The sequence below is a fragment of the Bufo bufo genome, chromosome 8 (assembly GCF_905171765.1).
Source record: "Bufo bufo chromosome 8, aBufBuf1.1, whole genome shotgun sequence".
NCBI lineage: Eukaryota > Metazoa > Chordata > Amphibia > Anura > Bufonidae > Bufo > Bufo bufo.
In genome coordinates this window covers 92,686,904-92,708,945 of record NC_053396.1, presented here as the reverse complement: position 1 = coordinate 92,708,945, position 22,042 = coordinate 92,686,904, and the positions used below count along the sequence as shown (strand labels likewise).

Here is a 22,042-nt window from a genome sequence, read left to right as displayed (position 1 = left end):
ATGGAAGTATGGGCTAAACTTCCCCCACTGTTTAATGTTAGGACCGTCAGGCACTTATGCATCTGGCCAACGTTTGGAGGTGCCCTCCTGAACTGTGGCGAGGGCGGCAGTATTTTGTGTTGCTCTGTGGTATTTGCTTCTCCATAGAGCTCATGCTCACGAACGTATTTTCTTTCCTTTTCCGTTCCCCTTTTGTTTTTTGCGGACTGTATGCAGAACCATTCACTTCAATGGGTCTGCAAAAACAACGGAAGGTACTCAGTGTGCATTCCGTTTCCGTATTTACGTTCTGCAAAAAAGTAGCGCATGTCCTATTATTCAAAGAAGAAAAGGTTCCAGCACTACAATACAGTTGCGTTGAGTCTTTCTCTTTATGTCACGTAACAACACACCATGTGGGAACAGATCCTTACATCATGCAGTAGTTAAAGCGTTTCGGACAACTGTCCTTAGTCATAACCCAGACTGGTATGAAAAATGGGGAATATAAGGTCTTATTCTACCCCACCCCCGTCATCAGGCAGGAAGTGTCCTCTTACTGTCCGCAAATCACGGTCCGAGGCCCCATTCAAGTCAATGGGTCTGCAAAAAATACGGAACGCACACGCAACACATTGGTATGTCATCTGTATTTTGCGGATCCATACTGTAGAAATGCTATGCCCAGCCCATATTGCTCATGTATTTGGTGATTAATAAGTTACTGTTTCCGTTTCCGATCCGCAAAAACGGATTGCATACGGAAACCATACGGATATGTTTTGTGGAATAACAAAATGGAAGAGGATTTAAATCAGAGATAAAAAAAAACTCAGATACGGAACAACGGATCCGTGAAAAACGGACCGCAAAACAACAACGGTCGTGTGCATGAGCCCTTAGGCAGTATTGTGAGCTGCACTATGCTATTTGGATCTTCTATGGTGGTATTTTGTGCTACACTACAGTATTGCAGGCCCTACCTACTTCTGTTGTCTCTGCCCTCATGTATTGGCCCTTCTTACTTGTGATGTCCCATCTTCTGTCAATTTGGACCCACCTACAACATAGGGCCACTTATAGATTTTTTTCCAGGGCCACTTTAAGTTCCCAGTCCGTTCATGTCAGGAAGGAAGCGTTTCTTCCAGACAATTGCCTGCTCGTTAGTGGAGGTGAAGCGCTGCATTTACATACAGCGATCTCCACAGTATAGGGATGATAGATAGCTACTGCTATCCTTCGTCCACATACAGTTTCAATGACTGAGGTGTCCGGGTGAAAGATCAGTTTTCAAACGAGTGGTTTGCTTGTTCATTAGGTGATATGCGGCACCAGTGATGGCCAGTTCGCAGTGTTCGCCAGCGAACACATGCGGGCTGCCATCTTGACTAACAAGTCCGGCGATGCACAGGTAAGCCCTTACCTGTGCCTGTGTCAGGAGCCGGTCTGAAACAAATGCGGTCACCGGGAGCAGGCAGTTCTGAGAACAGCCCGATGAAGGCCCCCGGCGGCTGTTCTCGGAACTGCCTGCTCCCGCCGACCGCATTTGATTTCAGACCGGCTCGCGGCACAGGCACAGGTAAGGGCTTACCTGTGCATCGCTGGACAGGTGAGTCAAGATGGCAGCCCGCATGTGTTCGCTGGTGAACACTGCGAACTGGCCATCACTGTGCGACCCCTTTACATGGGCAATTATTTGGAACGAGCATTCATTCCTGATTAATGGCCCAAGTATTGTAATCTCGCCTTAAGTGTAAAAGCATTCTTAGCTGATATTTTTTCATGTTTATTGCTTTAAGACACTTGGGTTTATCTCCCACTGAAATAAAGGACTGGGCAAGATGAAATCCAACATGCCAGATCCAAACCTTCCACCAAACATCTACTGTCTGGGGAAAAAGTGGAAGCACCCAATTTACTTCTGATTGTAGTGCAATACTGCCAAAATTGGTGGGCAGGGTCACCACTAAAATACCATAGTATCGCCCAGGCTCCATACCCCTAGGCCCTTATACAATAGTGGGTCCCAAAGATCCAGGAGAAAAAAAACATTGGGCTTTCTTTTGAATCAATCACTTGCCACTATAGTCTTGTTCTTTGATTCAAAACCTGTTAAACTTCATCGATGACAAAGGGGTGTAGCCTCACAAATAATTTCCTCTAGTGGGCCCAAGGAACCCCAGTCCGACACTGTTGAAGGGTTTTTCTTACTGTGATCTTATTTGTATATGTAGTTTTAAAAAGTAGATATAATATATGTACTGTATAAGCTGACCATAAAAAGATAGAGGAGCTTTGTAGTTCATTTGTAAATTAGGGTCCTTATCCATGTGTAACGATGATCAGACAGGTTATCAGGAACAAAGCAGACATTCCCGATAACTGCCTGAGCGTCAGCAGAGGTGAGGGCTACATTCACACGCAGCAATCACCTCTGCTATATTGGGACATACATTCCTGGGAAGCAGTTTGCCTTTTAGATAGCTCAATCTGCTGCACAGGAAAGATGATTTTTGGTGTCAGCAGAATGACACAATCACTCAATGAACTAGCGGCTGCTTATTCATTGGGTCAATGCTGGCAGCTTTTACACAGGCCAATTATTGAGAACGAGCCTTTATACAAACACTTATTCCCGATAATCTGCCTGATCTTATCCTTTTAAGGACATCTTCAGTTATGACCCATTCTGGATATCTTATAGAAGCCCTTTTAAAGAACTAACTTCTCAGAACAGTGGAGGTTTTTGTTCAAGATTCTTTTTAAACACTGGCAGACAGCAGGGCTGAGGTGTAAATACATAAAAAAAATAAACTCTTACTTATCATTTTCTGCCCCTACTGCACCCCTCCTTCGATCCCCATGATCACATGCTTTTCATTGTTCACCGGACTGCTGCAGCCAATGACTGGCCTCAGCAGTCACATGTGGATCATGTGGCTTTCATGCAGACGTGACTGCTGGGGCAAGTTTTTGGCTGCAGCAGTCACGTGAATGATGAACAGCAAATGACCGCTGCAGGCACAGCAAGGATTGGAGAGGCAGGGACCTGAGCAGCAGAGCGGAAGAGCTGGGATATTTTAAAAGGTGATCAAGGATTTTTCCTTTACTTTATACTGCCCCCTACTAAATCTTGGAAAACACTTTCCAGAACCAGAAGAGTAATGGCTGCCTTAAATAAAATAAAAAATGGTTTCTTGACATTATGCACAACTGCTATAATAGGATTGTAGGGTTTTTATGGATGAAGTGATAATTTAAGACTTCATTCAGGCATCTCTTTTTGGTTCATTCAGACTTGTGACTGAACCCTGTAAGGCTACTTTCACACCTGCGTTTAGGTCGGATCCGTCTAGTATGTGCCCATACTTTTTTTTTTGTTAATGATAGTGCAAACGGATCCGTTTTGACTTTACATTGAAAGTCAATGGGAGACGGATCCGTTTGAAAATTGAGCCATATTGTGTCAACTTCAAACGGATCCGTCCCCATTGACTTAGGCTACTTTCACACCTGCGTTTAGGTCGGATCCGTCTGGTATGTGGCCAGACGGATCCGCACCTATAATGCAAACGCTTAGATCTGTTCAGAACGGATCCGTTTGCATTAACATGAACAAAAAATAAATAAAAAAAATAAAACATTTTTATTTTTTTATTTTTTTGTTCATGATAATGCAAACTGATCCGTTTTGACTTTACATTGAAAGTCAATGGGAGACGGATCCATTTGAAAATTGAGCCATAGGCTACTTTCACACTAGCGTTCGGGTGTCCGCTCGTGCGCACCGTTTGAAGGGGCTCACGAGCGGCCCCAAACGCATCCGTCTGGCCCCAATGCATTCTCAGTGGAGGCGGATCCACTGAGAATGCATCCGCCTGCCAGCGCTCAGCCTCCGCTCCGCTCAGTGAGCGGACACCTGAACGCTGCTTGCAGCGTTCGGGTGTCCGCCTGGCCGTGCGGAGGCGAGCGGATCCGTCCAGACTTACAATGTAAGTCAATGGGGACGGATCCGCTTGAAGATGACACTATATGGCTCAATCTTCAAGCGGATCCGTTCCCCATTGACTTTCAATGTAAAGTCTGAACGGATCCGCTCAGACAACTTTCACACTTAGAAAATTTTCTAAGTTTTAATGCAGACGCATCCGTTCTGAACGGATGCGAACGTCTGCATTATCGGAGCGGATCCGTCTGATGAAACATCAGACGGATCCGCTCCGAACGCTAGTGTGAAAGTAGCCATACTGTGTCAACTTCAAACGGATCCGTCCCCATTGACTTACATTGTAAGTCTGGACGGATCCGTTTGCCTCCGCACGGCCAGGCGGACACCTGAACGCTGCAAGCTGCGTTCAGGTATCCGCCTGCTGAGCGGAGCGGAGGACAAATTGTGCCAGACTGATGCATTCTGAGCGGATCCACATCCACTCAGAATGCATTAGGGCTGGACGGATCCGTTCGGGGCCGCTTGTGAGCCCCTTCAAACGGAACTCACAAGCGGAGCCCCGAACGCTAGTGTGAAAGTAGCCTACATTGTAAGTCTGGACGGATCCGTTTGCCTCCGCACGGCCAGGCGGACACCTGAACGCTGCAAGCTGCATTCAGGTGTCCGCCTGCTGAGCGGAGCGGAGGACAAACGGAGCCAGACTGATGCATTCGTGGCCGTTCGGGGCCACTTGTGAGAGCCTTCAAACGGAGCTCACAAGCGGAGCCCCGAACGCTAGTGTGAAAGTAGCCTAAGGTGTAATAGGACCTTAAGTTACTTGCTGCCTCCAGTTCTTTCTTTTATCTCTTCCATTAATACCTTTTTCTCCAGCCTCCATGAACACTGATTTAGCTGAGATTTGGATGTTCTGTTACCTTCTAAATGAATTGTCCGTGTGGCTTTAATGCCCTTTTACACAATTTTAAATCTGCAGCTTGTTAATTTTGGTTGAGGATTTCACAGTTACAATGCACAGTATGAAATTTGTGGCAAACCTGCAACATTTCTGCGATCAGTTTCAAAATAAATTGAGCAGCATTTGGTGCAGCTTTTGCTGCTGCATAACTCCAGCAGATACACAACAGATCCACCACGTGTGGTCATACGCTAAGGGAATATGAAGGGAGTGTCCCTTTATAATAATCTGTTATTAGCCTGTGGTGAGCTCTTGACTCAGCACAACCATTTATTACGATTCTTGTTCATCTTAATGGGCACCATATAGTATTTTCCCTGTGGCTTTACACACCGAAAATAAGTGATCACTGAAAGTTTCGCCTGAAGTCACTGGGGAAAGTGTGAGGGAATTTATCATGAGGGTAAAATTTGAAGTCAGTTTTGCTTGAGTCTGTGTTGCTTTGTGCCAAATTTATCACACGTTGTTTGTTATATTTGGAGCATCTTTAAACCTAAACACTTTTGTCTAGAAATGTTACTCCAGTCTTCTACACCACCCTCTACTAGAGTAACTGTGGGACATTTTTTGTGACTTTAAAAAAAAAAAAGACCTAGTGATCAGTCTGGACTGACACTAATTAACATAGCTAACCACACCCACTTTCCCACTCACTTTTTAAAACTGGAGTGAGTGAACAGTCGCATAAGCGCTTTTTTTCAACCTTTTGAGGGCAGAATTCTGGATAGCAGGGTGTGATAAATTCCCCTCACTGTGTTCAAATAATCACTGGCTTCCATGGGGAACAACAAATTATAATTCATATTACAGAAGACAGTATTAATTGCATTGATTTTATTTCTGTCCAAGTGACATTTTTATTGTTTTATGTGAAAACTCTGATCAATTTAAGAGAAAAAAAAACTTAAAGGTTTTTTTTCCCCTCAGGATAGGTCATCAATATTTGATCGGCGGGGCCCCGACACCCTGCATCCCGCTGATCAGCTGATTGATGAGGAGGTGACACTTCATGTGAGCGGCGCTTCCTGGTCTTTACGCTACGCGTCGTCTCCTGTGAAGCGGCAGCGTAGTGTAATTACAAGCACTCGCACGAGTACATCTCATTACACTGCACTTCCGATCACCATGGAGCACCACCTCCTCTTCAAACAGCTGATCGGCGGGGCTGCCGGATGTCCCCGCCAATCAGATATGGATGACCTATACTGAGGTCATCAATATAAATCGCTACACAACCCCTTCAACCCCTCTTAGTTATCTAACATTAAAGGAGATGTCCATTTAGGATAATCTCTTTTTTGTTACAAGGGTTCCCCTGAAAATAAGCTGATCACACATTGTACCTGCTGGTACCCTTAACCATCAGGTAGTATTTGCACAGGAACTATCAGAAAGAGTACAATTTACGCCACCACAGGGGAAATAAGGAATTCCCACATGCCCATCGATATCAATTGGTTGTCAGGTTAATTTATGGATGTGCAGATTTTCCAGAAAAAGATACATTATTGCTTACTGTGCAAGCTAAGCCATAGAGGTCCTAAATAAGTACCCCTCGACTATGTATCAGAATACTCGTAAAGGGGTTTTCTAGTTTGTGCCATTATCCTTTAAAATAATCATTTATGAAAGTAGCTGTCATTTTGTAATGTATGGCTCCTATCTTCCATTTTGGGCGGTGGTCACATGACCATGTCCATGCAGTTCTCTCTCATTTCCTGTGATGTTATGTCCATAGGCGTGTGAAAGCAGGAATAGGGGACAGTGATAGGGGAATGTCTATGTAAATAATGTCTAAGAAAGGAGAAGTGCATCATGGGTTTGGTTGGATAAAGTAACAGGAGGTCTTACATGCAGAATGGAAACCGACCTGGAGGATTAGTTTACATTTTGAAAACCGATCAGGAGAGTACAAATCGAAATAAAGCATGGGGAAGAGGTACATGAGGGTAAGCAACTACATGAGCATATCTGTTAAAAACCATAGTCTTTTTGGAAAACCCTTTAAAGGCTATTTGCATATTTTCTAAATCAGACAACCCTTTGATGTATAAACGCCTTAATTTGCAATGGTAATCCTTTACACATAGAGCCTTTGATAAGGTATCTGACTAAAATAGAATATGGAAAATCCATCTTACCTTCCGGTCGGTATTGTGCTACGATTGTTACTGTTTGCCCTGCCCGTTTTAATGCTGCAGCAGCTTGCTCGTGTGTTGCACTGCGTAGATTCACTCCATTAACCTGTAAAAGATACACATACCCCATACTAAGACAGAGAATAAAAGCCCAAAAAATAGAATACAGCTTTTTGGATTTAGTAAGGTAATTAGCCAGTAAGCATCATACACATCATTAACAGAACTATAAAGTGTGTATGTGCTCAGCATATCTTTTTGATATATACTGCTAACATCTTTTATCACAGGATCTAATACATTGCTGTAAAATTAATTATCAATCTCACCGAAAGGATGCGATCCCCACGACGCAGCTCTCCACTAAGGTCTGCTGGTCCTCCAGCCAGAATAAATGATACAAAAATTCCTTCTCCATCTTCTCCACCAACAATGTTAAAGCCAAGTCCTGTAGAACCTTTATGTAGAATGATCTTGCGTGGTTCCCTAGAGACACGACGAAAAGACATGTCCAGTACTCCGAGTCCAGCAAAAAGGTAAATGCCAGTGAGAGGATGAGAAATTACAGAATAACATGTAAAAAAAAATACTATAAAGAATGTAAAGAAGTTGGAGAGAAAAACATCTGTCTGGACCTTCTGAAAAAGTATCTGACATGAAGAGGAATACAATATTGAATGGAAATAAATGATGACACGTCAGAAAGATGTTGTAGTCTGTCCTGTATCAATGGCTACATGAGATGGAAGCTGAATATAGTAGGTGCTGCAAAACCGGTCTGACAAGTGCTATCAAAGGAAATCACTGTCTAATGAAACCTCCTGACAAGTTTCAGGGCAGGAACAACTATGGATTGCAACACAACTCAAATCATTTTAAAACTTATCTGTTCCCCCAAAAAAACAATAGTTCTTATGGTCACTCTTAGGGCTCGTTCACGCGACCGTTGGTGTCCCGTGCCCGTGCTGTAAACCGCAAATTGCGGTCCGCAATGCACGGTCACCTTCTGTGGGGCAGGCGCATGGGGATCGCAGACCCATTCACTTGAATGGGTCCGCGATCCCTCCGTTCTGCAAAAAGATAGAGCATGTTCTATCTATTTGGGGTGCGGTGGCACGGAACGCCAGAAAGCACTGCGTAGTGCTTCCGTAGTGTTCCGTTCCGCATCTCTGGATTTGCGGATCCATTGAAATGAATGCGGAATGACAACGGAACGGTGCCCGTGTATTGCGGATCCACAAATGCGGTCCGCAATACGGGAACGGGACACCAACGGTCGTGTGAACGAGCCCTTATAGTGTACATACTTTCTTTTCTGAAAAGAATAATTCAGATTTTGCCCAACTTCTCCTTCCTACCTCTCTTTGTTTGTCCTGTGTGCCAGTATTTGTCGCTTGGAGGGTGCAGAGCTTGGTGGTCTTCGATAAGACATAGATGAAGAGACATTGACAGTAAACATGAGGGCAGCTCCCAGACCACACTGCCACCTCTTCTCCCTCAGATGAATACACACCACTGGTTTGTCACTGACCTACTACTCCCATCGATCTAAGCCCTCTCTGCTGCTTGTCCTACAGATCTCTCATCTTGCAGGCAGCTGTAAGCTCTCTCTAGCTGTGCTGTCTGCTTCTCACTGACACATTCCTTCTCACAATACAAGTAGGGTGTTGCTAACACCTCTTTTCTGTTTCGTTGATTTAACCTTTTCCTGGGTGTTTCTAAATATGCAATGAACTGAAGAGATTTAAGGTTTGTGTTCCTATGTATAGGACTGTGACAAAGTGAAACCAAGGAATGTTTTCTGAGAGGTTCTGTTGGGGGCAGAGATCTCTTTACCATATAACTCATTACAAACTTTTAGTTACAGGGTTCAGTAGGATAGTTCACATTCCCATCATTCCAGGTAAGGTGACTGTCATCTAGTCAAGGCTAACAGGGGTGATGTCATCTTGTCACATGTCACTGTTTTACAATGGGGCGGAATGATAGCTGAGTAATTTCTAGCTCTTATTCTGCACCACCCTAACTCTTTTCCCTCCTCTATGTGATCTCTCTTCTTACACACAATTCTTTCTTCAGAATTCCTTTCCTTCCTATCCATGCTCACTGCCTTGCTCATCTTCTCGGTCTGGTGCCACCAGTGTAATGATGCTGCTTCTTCACAGGCTAAGGCCTGCTTCCTGCCGGCAAAGTTTCTCTCTGCCCATGAGGGGGGCGCGCTCTGTCTGACTCTTAAGCCCCTTTCACAATGCATGAAGTTAACGCATAGCACCCGCACTGAATCCTGACCAATTCATTTCAATGGGTCTGTGCACATAAGCATTTTTTTCACGCATCATTTCTGCGTTTCGTGAGAATCGCAGCATGTTCTATATTCTGCGCAGCTATAGAAGTGAATGGGGCTTCAGTGAAAAACGCATTGCATCCGTATACAAAGGGTGAAATCTGCAGCTAAAACTGCAAACATAATTGACATGCTATTAAATTTTCGCACTGAAAAAATCTGCAAAATGTACATGAGATTGGTGTAATTTCATATACTTTGCTGGTACTGTAATACGCTGTGGTTTTTCCACATGGGAATCTGTGTAGAAAAAATGCACATATTCTGCAACGTGTGCAGGTGGCCTTAGAGGGCACCCTAATCTTCCCCAGCCTATGCCTTTTTTCCCTGGGATACTTTAGGCACCTTCCCATGTGAGACGAGGCCTGAGCAATAGATTCTAGTTCACTATTTTCCCACTAAGGCGTGCTAGTTGTTTGTTTGCCTGTTCTGTGTACCGACTTCTGCCTGCCCTGATCATGGCCTGAACTCTGTTCTGCCCTGAGCTGCACACCCTGATCATTGCCTGAACTCTGTTCTGCCCTGAGCTGCACACCCTGATCATTGCCTGAACTCTGTTCTGCCCTGAGCTGCACACCCTGATCATGGCCTGAACTCTGTTCTGCCCTGAGCTGCACACCCTGATCTTGGACTGTTCAATGGATTGCATGTTCTTCCTGCCCTAACCTCGGCCTGTCCCTGTCTAGAAATATGCCTGATCCCTTGTGCTCCACACTGTTGTCTCTTTACCCCTGTGGGTCAGCAGTCACTTGAACAGAGACTACTCCAAGAGCATGGTGGTTCCCCTGCAGTAGAGTCCAGAACCCTATACAGGGGTTAAAGGGTGAAGACCAGGGGTGCACTTAGATAATGCCTTTAGGAGTATCCCCAAGTCAAATCTGTTCAAGTTACACAGTGGATCCAAATCCACTCCGTTATAATAATATTATGTGGATGATATGATATTTTGTAGATTCCTATTTAATAATACATTTCCATAGCTAAAAATTATCTATCAGGGCCTGACAAAATTTTCACAGCTTCTCAGTTATTAGTCACTTGTTCTAAATGATGTGACTAGTTAATAGCTTGTAAGCATGAAACTGTAGGAATCGTCGGTCTCTGCTTTTACTTTGTAAAATATGTTGGGAAACCTCTTAAAGGGGTTTTCTGTGACTTACTTATTGATGACCTATCTTTATATTATCATTAGTCATCAATATCAAAACAGCAGGGGTGTGATCAGCTGTTTTCACACGCTCCAGTGCCAGAACTACAAAGCTCCATCCACTGTATAGTGGCCTATTTGCCTGGTTACTGCATCACTGTTCACATTCACTTGAAAAATATCTAGTATATAAAAAAAAAAACGCATTATAAACCCTAGAAACTGTCAACAAGGTTTCAGCTGGCATTGAGCCCCAATTTACATACATGTAATTTACATCCATCTGCACAATGGACTGCACATGGACCCACAGAATGGTGCTATTTACACTTCAGGGCATGCACCAGTGACGGTTGTGTCTAAAGGGCCCTTTACACAGAGCATAGATCAGGAGGCCCATAGTGGCAGTTGCCAGGTCCATGTCCTACAAGAACATACGGACATCACTTCACCTTAAAAATCCATGTGTGCTGCTGTAAAACAGAATATTTTATGATTACAGACATCTGAATCAGGTCTGACAGTGGTCTATAGATCATCTGTGGATTACCCCATCAAGATTTGTCCCATCTCCCCTTCCCACCTCCTCTCCTGTTCCTTTCCTGCCTCTTCAGTTGGCAGAACTCTCCAGTTTGATGGAAAATACAGACAGGTGGTGCTTTGCTGACTTCACTGTGCCGCTTTCGTGATCACACTTGCTCCTATTGAGGAGCTTCAGGGTTACTGTGGATACCTTGGAGCTCGCACATTGAAAGCAATAGAGGGGTGGAGTGGTGGCTGACGTGCATGTGCAAGTTCGCATGCTCCTGCAATTGTGGCCCCCAAAAGGAAAAGAGGATGGATACTCCACTGCGCAAGCCTGGCAACTGCTGATCAAGCACAGCAGTGGCCATAACCCCATAACAATAAAGAATCGTGGAGGAGAGAATGAAATATTTCAAAAGAAGTGACTAAAATTGAATGTATGAACTGAATAAAAGGGCTTTAGCCAGATTGGAATGTCCCTTTAAGTTTCTTTAAGATTCAGGAGGTAACTGATTATTATCCTGTGAGTTAGTCAGATATTCAACTCCCAGCATTCATCTCGGAAACTAGAGGTTTGCAAAACAGGTTTCAACTGGAACTGGTCATAATATCTGCACAGTACACTTAAGTCTCGTAATGAAACCTTCCACTTTTCTTCATTTAGGCAGATCATCTGATCTACCGTAATTACATATTACAGTTATAAAGAGGCTCCAGTGCTCAGATAACATAGAGGCAGGGGCGTAGCTATAGGGGGTGCAGAGGTAGCAGTCGCTACCAGGCCCAGGATCCTGAGGGGGCCCAAAGACCCTTGTGCCCCATTAGAAGACACCGGTATAATAGAAAGTGCAAGCTGGTCAAGTTACACCTCTGGCTGGAGGGATGGGGTTTGGTCAAGAATGTGGCATGGGGGAGGGGGTGCCATTTCAATTTTTTCCCCTCAGGCTGCAGGAAGGCTATGTGCTTCCCTGACCCTCACCACAAAGCACTGAGGGAAGGGGGGCCCAAACTGAACTTATGCACCAGGGCCCATGAGCCTTTAGCTACGCCCCTGCATAGAGGAGTACATGCATAAAAAGATTTTGACAAATGTGCCACATTGACATAACTGTGGCCCATGTGTATAGTAATACAGTGTTAGTACTATACTGTATATTGTCGTATGTCTGCAGAAAAGATGATATAAAGGGCAGCAATGATATGCAAAGCTATCATGACAGATGTATTTGAAAAGTTTGTTAATACCTTGCCTGTAAGAGTAAAATAACTTCATACACTTGTTTGCCATGACATATATTGACTCTGTAGAGTGTAAAACTTCAACCCATAGAGACCAGCCTTTGGGACTTTTGTCTATACTCCCCTGTTTCCCGCTGCTCTGTTCTGGAGATCTTCTTGCAGCAAATGACTGGCCTCAGGAGGTGACATGTCCCCAAGCGGCACATCACTGCTGGGCCACATGCTGCTCGAGTACACATCAATGCTGAGGCCAATCATTGGCTGCAGTGGTACACGTGACCCTGTCCATTACAGGCTGGGCACCAGCAGATCACTGAACAGAGCTGGGGAGCAGGAACAAAGCAGTGAAGAGCAGGTGAATATGGTTTTATTCAATAGGTACAACACGCTGCTGGGGACAGTTCAAAGAGTCCCCAAGACTAAGCAACCCATTTAAAATAATATTTTTTCTAATGTAAAACAGGTTGACAGGTGCAATAGGTTTTTAGATGACAGTTTTCTGTACTATTCTTTTTCTATGGGATGATACACATGGCTGAGCAATTTTACACAACACAGAATTATAAACTTTCTCTATAAAAAAAGAAAAGCAATGGGCCACCTCTACAAAGCATCCTAGAAGTTTTAGCTGCAGATGCAAAACCTGACTGTACCCAAAATGTAAAGTATTTTACCACTGTCAGTCATGGTACTCGTCAGTATTGTGTCCTTCTCTGTGGCTTAGAATATGGTAGCATAGCTTATGTGATCAAAATCCAGTAAGATCACAAATAATCTCATTACCTGGGAAGAAGCATTATTTAACCACCTCAGCCCCCAGTGCTTAAACACCCTGAAAGACCAGGCCACTTTTTACACTTCTGACCTACACTACTTTCACCGTTTATTGCTCGGTCATGCAACTTACCACCCAAATGAATTTTACCTCCTTTTCTTCTCACTAATAGAGCTTTCATTTGGTGGTATTTCATTGCTGCTGACATTTTTACTTTTTTTGTTATTAATCGAAATGTAACGATTTTTTTGCAAAAAAATGACATTTTTCACTTTCAGTTGTAAAATTTTGCAAAAAAAACGAGATCCATATAGAAATTTTGCTCTAAATTTATAGTTCTACATGTCTTTGATAAAAAAAAAATGTTTGGGTAAAAAAAAAATGGTTTGGGTAAAAGTTATAGCGTTTACAAACTATGGTACAAAAATGTAAATTTCCGCTTTTTGAAGCAGCTCTGACTTTCTGAGCACCTGTCATGTTTCCTGAAGTTCTACAATGGCCAGACAGTACAAACACCCCACAAATGACCCCATTTCGGAAAGTACACACCCTAAGGTATTCGCTGATGGGCATAGTGAGTTCATAGAACTTTTTATTTTTTGTCACAAGTTAGCGGAAAATGATGATTTTTTTTTATTTATTTTTTCTTACAAAGTCTCATATTCCACTAACTTGTGACAAAAAATAAAAACTTCTATGAACTCACTATGCCCATCACGAAATACCTTGGGGTCTCTTCTTTCCAAAATGGGGTCACTTGTGGGGTAGTTATACTGCCCTGGCATTTTAGGGGCCCAAATGTGTGGTAAGGAGTTTGAAATTAAATTCTGTAAAAAATGACCTGTGAAATCCGAAAGGTGCTCTTTGGAATATGGGCCCCTTTGCCCACCTAGGCTGCAAAAAAGTGTCACACATCTGGTATCTCCGTACTCAGGAGAAGGTGGGGAATGTGTTTTGGGGTGTCTTTTTACATATACCCATGCTGGGTGAGATAAATATCTTGATCAAATGCCAACTTTGTATAAAAAAATGGGAAAAGTTGTCTTTTGCCAAGATATTTCTCTCACCCAGCATGGGTATATGTAAAATGACACGCCAAAACACATTCCCCACCTTCTCCTGAGTACGGCAATACCAGATGTGTGACACTTTTTTGCAGCCTAGGTGGGCAAAGGGGCCCATATTCCAAAGAGCACCTTTCGGATTTCACAGGTCATTTTTTACAGAATTTGATTTCAAACTCCTTACCACACATTTGGGCCCCTAGAATGCCAGGGCAGTATAACTACCCCACAAGTGACCCCATTTTGGAAAGAAGACACCCCAAGGTATTCCGTGAGGGGCATGGCAAGTTCCTAGAATTTTTAATTTTTTGTCACAAGTTAGTGGAAAATGATGATTTTTTTATTTTTTTTTTCATACAAAGTCTCATATTCCACTAACTTGTGACAAAAAATAAAAACTTCCATGAACTCACTATGCCCATCAGCGAATACCTTGGGGTCTCTTCTTTCCAAAATGGGGTCACTTGTGGGGTAGTTATACTGCCCTGGCATTCTAGGGGCCCAAATGTGTGGTAAGGAGTTTGAAATCAAATTCTGTAAAAAATGACCTGTGAAATCCGAAAGGTGCTCTTTGGAATATGGGCCCCTTTGCCCACCTAGGCTGCAAAAAAGTGTCACACATCTGGTATCTCCGTACTCAGGAGAAGGTGGGGAATGTGTTTTGGGGTGTCATTTTACATATACCCATGCTGGGTGAGATAAATATCTTGGTCAAATGCCAACTTTGTATAAAAAAATGGGAAAAGTTGTCTTTTGCCAAGATATTTCTCTCACCCAGCATGGGTATATGTAAAATGACACCCCAAAACACATTGCCCAACTTCTCCTGAGTACGGAGATACCACATGTGTGACACTTTTTTGCAGCCTAGGTGGGCAAAGGGGCCCATATTCCAAAGAGCACCTTTCGGATTTCACAGGTCATTTTTTACAGAATTTGATTTCAAACTCCTTACCACACATTTGGGCCCCTAGAATGCCAGGGCAGTATAACTACCCCACAAGTGACCCCATTTTGGAAAGAAGAGACCCCAAGGTATTCGCTGATGGGCATAGTGAGTTCATGGAAGTTTTTATTTTTTGTCACAAGTTAGTGTAATATGAGACTTTGTATGAAAAAAAAAAAAAAAATCAGCATTTTCCACTAACTTGTGACAAAAAATAAAAAATTCTAGGAACTCGCCATGCCCCTCACGGAATACCTTGGGGTGTCTTCTTTCCAAAATGGGGTCACTTGTGGGGTAGTTATACTGCCCTGGCATTTTCCAGGGGCCCTAATGTGTGGTAAGTAGGTAAATGACCTGTGAAATCCTAAAGGTGCTCTTTGGAATGTGGGCCCCTTTGCCCACCTAGGCTGCAAAAAAGTGTCACACATGTGGTATCGCCGTATTCAGGAGAAGTTGGGGAATGTGTTTTGGGGTGTCATTTTACATATACCCTTGCTGGGTGAGAGAAATATCTTGGCAAAAGACAACTTTTCCCATTTTTTTATACAAAGTTGGCATTTGACCAAGATATTTCTCTCACCCAGCATGGGTATATGTAAAATGACACCCCAAAACACATTCCCCACCTTCTCCTGAGTACGGCGATACCAGATGTGTGACACTTTTTTGCAGCCTAGATGCGCAAAGGGGCCCAAATTCCTTTTAGGAGGGCATTTTTAGATATTTGGATACCAGACTTCTTCTCACGCTTTGGGGCCCCTAGAATGCCAGGGCAGTATAAATACCCCACATGTGACCCCATTTTGGAAAGAAGACACCCCAAGGTATTCAATGAGGGGCATGGCGAGTTCATAGAATTTTTTTTTTTTTGGCACAAGTTAGCGGAAATTGATATTTTTAATTTTTTTTCTCACAAAGTCTCCCGTTCCGCTAACTTGGGACAAAAATTTCAATCTTTCATGGACTCAATATGCCCCTCACGGAATACCTGGGGGTGTCTTCTTTCCGAAATGGGGTCACATGTGGGGTATTTATACTGCCCTGGCATTCTAGGGGCCCTAAAGCGTGAGAAGAAGTCTGGAATATAAATGTCTAAAAAATTTTACGCATTTGGTTTCCGTGAGGGGTATGGTGAGTTCATGTGAGATTTTATTTTTTGACACAAGTTAGTGGAATATGAGACTTTGTAAGAAAAAAATAAAAAAATTCCGCTAACTTGGGCCAAAAAAATGTCTGAATGGAGCCTTACAGAGGGGTGATCAATGACAGGGGGGTGATCAATGACAGGGTGGTGATCAATGACAGGGGGGTGATCAATGACAGGGGGGTGATCAGGGAGTCTATATGGGGTGATAACCACAGTCATTGATCACGCCCGTGTAAGGCTTCATTCAGACGTCCGTATGCGTTTTGCGGATCCGATCCATCTATCAGTGGATCCGTAAAAATCATGCGGACGTCTGAATGGAGCTTTACAGGGGGGTAATCAATGACAGGGGGGTGATCAGGGAGTCTATATGGGGTGATCACCACAGTCATTGATCACGCCCCTGTAAGGCTTCATTCAGACGTCCGTATGCGTTTTGCGGATCCGATCCATCTATCAGTGCATCCGTAAAAATCATGCGGACATCTGAATGGAGCTTTACAGGGGGGTAATCAATGACAGGGGGGTGATCAGGGAGTCTATATGGGGTGATCACCACAGTCATTGATCACGCCCCTGTAAGGCTTCATTCAGACGTCCGGATGCGTTTTGCGGATCCGATCCATCTATCAGTGGATCCGTAAAAATCATGCGGACGTCTGAATGGAGCTTTACAGGGGGGTAATCAATGACAGGGGGGTAATCAATGACAGGGGGGTGATCAGGGAGTCTATATGGGGTGATCACCACAGTCATTGATCACGCCCCTGTAAGGCTTCATTCAGACGTCCGGATGCGTTTTGCGGATCCGATCCATCTATCAGTGCATCCGTAAAAATCATGCGGACATCTGAATGGAGCTTTACAGGGGGTTGATCAATGACAGGGGGGTGATCACCACAGTCATTGATCATGCCCCTGTAAGGCTTCATTCAGACGTCCGGATGCGTTTTGCGGATCGGATCCATCTATCAGTGCATCCGTAAAAATCATGCGGACATCTGAATGGCGCTTTACAGGGGGGTGATCAGGGAGTCTTTATGGGGTGATCACCACAGTCATTGATCATGCCCCTGTAAGGCTTCATTCAGACGTCCGGATGCGTTTTGCGGATCCGATCCATCTATCAGTGCATCCGTAAAAATCATGCGGACATCTGAATGGAGCTTTACAGGGGGGTAATCAATGACAGGGGGGTGATCACCACAGTCATTGATCATGCCCCTGTAAGGCTTCATTCAGACGTCCGGATGCGTTTTGCGGATCGGATCCATCTATCAGTGCATCCGTAAAAATCATGCGGACATCTGAATGGAGCTTTACAGGGGGGTGATCAGGGAGTCTATATGGGGTGATCACCACAGTCATTGATCATGCCCCTGTAAGGCTTCATTCAGACGTCCGGATGCGTTTTGCGGATCGGATCCATCTATCAGTGCATCCGTAAAAATCATGCGGACATCTGAATGGAGCTTTACAGGGGGGTGATCAGGGAGTCTATATGGGGTGATCACCACAGTCATTGATCATGCCCCTGTAAGGCTTCATTCAGACGTCCGGATGCGTTTTGCGGATCCGATCCATCTATCAGTGGATCCGTAAAAATCATGCGGACGTCTGAATGGAGCTTTACAGGGGGGTAATCAATGACAGGGGGGTAATCAATGACAGGGGGGTGATCAGGGAGTCTATATGGGGTGATCACCACAGTCATTGATCACGCCCCTGTAAGGCTTCATTCAGACGTCCGGATGCGTTTTGCGGATCCGATCCATCTATCAGTGGATCCGTAAAAATCATGCGGACATCTGAATGGAGCTTTACAGGGGGGTGATCAATGACAGGGGGGTAATCAATGACAGGGGGGTGATCAGGGAGTCTATATGGGGTGATCAGGGGTGATCAGGGGCTAATAAGGGGTTAATAAGTGACGGGGGGGGGGGGGTGTAGTGTAGTGTAGTGGTGCTTGGTGCTACTTTACTGAGCTACCTGTGTCCTCTGGTGGTCGATCCAAACAAAGGGGACCACCAGAGGACCAGGTAGCAGGTATATTAGACGCTGTTATCAAAACAGCGTCTAATATACCTGTTAGGGGTTAAAAAAAACACATCTCCAGCCTGCCAGCGAACGATCGCCGCTGGCAGGCTGGAGATCAACTCTCTTACCTTCTGTTCCTGTGAGCGCGCGCGCCTGTGTGCGCGCGTTCACAGGAAATCTCGGCCATCGCGAGATGACGCGTATATGCGTGACTGTGCGCAGCGCTGCCACCTCCGGAACGCGATCCTGCGTTAGGCGGTCCGGAGGTGGTTTTTAAAGGGGTTTTCTGAGATTGTATTAAGTTGGCCAGTGGGAGGAAATGACATAATGAAAAATGACAGGCCATCTACCCTCGTGACCACTGCAGCTAATCACTGGGCTTAACACTGTACAGCATGATATCTGTATCATGATATTCTTTTACTGGAATATATATATATATATATAGTACATCCAACAGCAAAACGACCAAATGGAGGAGCAACAGAGAATCCATTCAATGCTATCGCAGCATAAACTGGCAGTAAGGCTATGACTTCTGATGAGACTTGTTTTTAATTGCTACTAGGGAGGATTATCTCTGTCATACATGGTCAGCTGAGCTGAGGCCACATTCATGTAGACAGTTGCTTTGCTTCAGGTGCAGATGCCACAAAGTAGGAACATAGAAATGATTAAAATCAGGACCTTTGTACTTGGAAGCTATAACTATGTCAAATGTGAGATAACCTACAAATATCTGACATCACGTAATGTTATTAGAACAAAAAGAGAGCCACTAACAAACCAATGATGTATTTCTTTTATTTCTGACCATTTCACTATACTTAAAAAATAAAAAGATATCGGTATCGTTAGAATAAGAAAGCCTTATCTGATCTGTAAGAAAGAAGACAAGTTGTGGCAGACCAAAAACTACGGGAAAAGAATCTGAAATGTGCAATTGGGCCAATCATTGAAGAATGAAACTGCCCATAAACATTATATTAGATACCTAATGTGTATGAGTAAAGTCAGTCAACCAACTTCTCCTGAAGATAAGTATAATTAGTCTACTGTACAACATGATTACAGGGAAGTCTGAGGACGGCTGTCAGTCAAACATTTGGCGACCAAGGTAAAGTAGCAGAATTGTGAAGACTAGTACAGTATATAAATGAATAGACAGAACAACATGAGATATATCAGAATAAAGAAACAGATAGTAAAGTCACGCACATAGTCATTTTCAGCCGAAGGTCTTTCATTCAAAAAATGATCATTCGTAGAATGAAAGATCTTTCTTTGAAAGAACGTTCCTAGAAAGATCTTTCATCCATCGCCCGGGTTCATTGAACATGTATGAGCAATATGGACTAAAATGTCTATGTGACTGTGAATCGAACGTTCAGCAGATGTTTGTTTGTTCAACCATCAACCAAATTCTATCTAATGTGTATGGCCGCCTTTACTCAATTTCTCTTATAGATTGAAAGTGAAATAAAAAAAAAACTTAAAAGAAATGTACATAAAGTGCCTGCATGTAAACCTCTATAGATATTATGGGATGAAACATAAGTGCATACAAATAAGATCTTCATACACAGTTGCACTTACGGCCTATTTTATCTGTTAGTTAGTTAGTTACTATGCCAATTACCTCTGTATCCATGAAGCTGAGTGGTAGTGGGAGACCATACCCATAGACCTTGCTGGCAGTCAATGTAGGAGCACCCTCCAGACATATAAATCCCACAGCAAGCAATGATTTACATCAATAATTCTTGGGCACGTGAGGTTTATTAATCTGATCTTCCCCTCCCACTTACAGCTATTCCACTGATGATGATAATTCTAGGTATATTCATCAATGTACGTGCTGAAGTGACTCAGTGTCAGGGATGTATCAGCAACGTTATGTGTTGTATAATAATACCTTTGCATTTTATTATCTGTGTTTGCAGCAAGGCCAACCCTCTTGGCCTCTGACTGTTTTGCCCTTTGTAAGCTCTTTCCTGGTTGTCACCTAAAGCGCTACAAACATAATACTGAGCCTGTACTTTCTTATAAAGAACAAGTCACCTATGAAATGATAACCACTTTAAAATGGCAAATATATTGCCAAAATCCACAGGATTTGGAGGCTACCGGCATGTCATACTGTTTGAAATATCAGATCATTATGAGGAGTTTTCGCACATGAAAAGCAAGATATTGGCCCATTACTGCCCCCATGTGCCTGACAAGGCTCATACATGTATGCAGTGTGTGCCTACAATTTCAGAAGTGTCTGAATAATTAAAGCTACTTTCACACCAGCGTTTTTTGCGGATCTGTCACGCTTCCATTACAATAATACAACCGCATGCATCCATCATGAACGGATCCGTTTGTATTATCTGTACATCATAGCCAAGACGGATCCGTCATGAACTCCATTGACAGTCAATTGGGGACGGATCTGTTTTCTATTGTGCCAGATTGTGTCACAGAAAACAGATCCGTCCCCATTGACTTACGTTGTGTGCCAGGACGGATCCGTTTAGCTCAATTTCATCAAGCGGACAGCAAAACGCTGCAAGCAGCGTTTTGGTGTCCGCCTCCACGGCGCAATGGTGACTGAATGGAGGCAAACTGATGCATTCTGAGCGGATCTTTTTCCATTCAGAATGCATTAGGGCAAAACTGATCCGTTTTGGACCGCTTGTGATAGCCCTGAACGGATCTCATAAACGGAAAGACAAAACGCTAGTGTGAAAGTAGCCTGTGTACAATTATGCAATTTTGTATTATATTTCATTTTTTATTCTTTCTTCTATCTTTCAATATTTTAATATTATACTTAAAGCGAACCTGTCACCATGATTTTGCGCATAGAGCTGGGGACATGGGCTGCTAGATGGCCACTAGCACATCTGCAGTACCCAGTCCCCACAGCTCTCTGCGCTTTTATTGTGTTAAAAAAACGTTTTGAGTGATATGCAAATTACCTGATATGAGTCCTGTAGCCGGAGATGAGTCAAGCGTCAAGGAGCCCAGCACCGCCCCGCGTCCTCCGAATCTCCTCCTTGACGGCTGACGTCACAGAGCTGGAGTGCCGAAATCTCGCGATGCGCGAGCTAGCGCATGCGTAGTTCATTCCCTGTGCTGATGCCAGCACAGGGAATGAACATGATGCCGACACTGCGCATGCGCTAGCTCGCGCATCGCGAGATTTCGCCGCTCCAGCTCTGTGACGTCAGCCGGCAAGGAGGAGATTCGGAGGACGCGGGGCGGTGCTGGGCTCCTTGACGCTTGACTCATCTCCGGCTACAGGACTCATATCAGGTAATTTGCATATCACTCAAAACGGTTTTTTAACACAATAAAAGCGCAGAGAGCTATGGGACCTGGGTATTGCGGATGTGCTAGTGGCCATCTAGCAGCCCATGTCCCCAGCTCTATGCGCAAAATCATGGTGACAGGTTCGCTTTAAGTAGAATCCCTGTAGCAAGCACTGTTAAAGGGTCTCAGTGTTTAACACATATACATGCAATTCCCAGCAGGGAGAAAAGACTATTAGTCAGGTATCTTATCATGTGTTGGTGCTTTAACTAGCTCTACTATGTCTGGAAACTGTACATTTACTATAGCTACTTTCACACTTGCGTTTGGGGTTCCGCTTGTGAGATCCGTTTGAGGGCTCTCACAAGCGGCCCCAAACGGATCCGTTCATCCCCAATGCATTCTGGATGGATAAGGATCCGTTCAGAATGCATCAGTATGGCTCCGTTCCGCCTCCATTCCACTCAGGAGGCGGACACCCGAACGCAGCTTGC

The 22,042-nt window shown here is 44.0% G+C and overlaps 1 protein-coding gene across 4 annotated transcripts in view; it reads right to left on the bottom strand.

Annotated features, from left to right (window-relative positions):
- Positions 1 to 22,042, bottom strand: part of DLG3 (discs large MAGUK scaffold protein 3) — a 533,344-nt gene that overhangs the window by 107,380 nt on the left and 403,922 nt on the right. For 3 of the 4 annotated variants that reach the window (XM_040442126.1, XM_040442127.1, XM_040442130.1), the window contains 2 exons: positions 7,351 to 7,507; positions 7,025 to 7,127 (listed from right to left, as the gene is read on the bottom strand). In XM_040442126.1, coding sequence (XP_040298060.1) covers positions 7,025 to 7,127; positions 7,351 to 7,507 — 260 coding nt within the window. Of the gene's footprint in view, positions 1 to 7,024; positions 7,128 to 7,350; positions 7,508 to 8,379; positions 8,603 to 22,042 lie in introns of those variants that run through there. The other variant, XM_040442128.1, reaches the window with a different exon arrangement.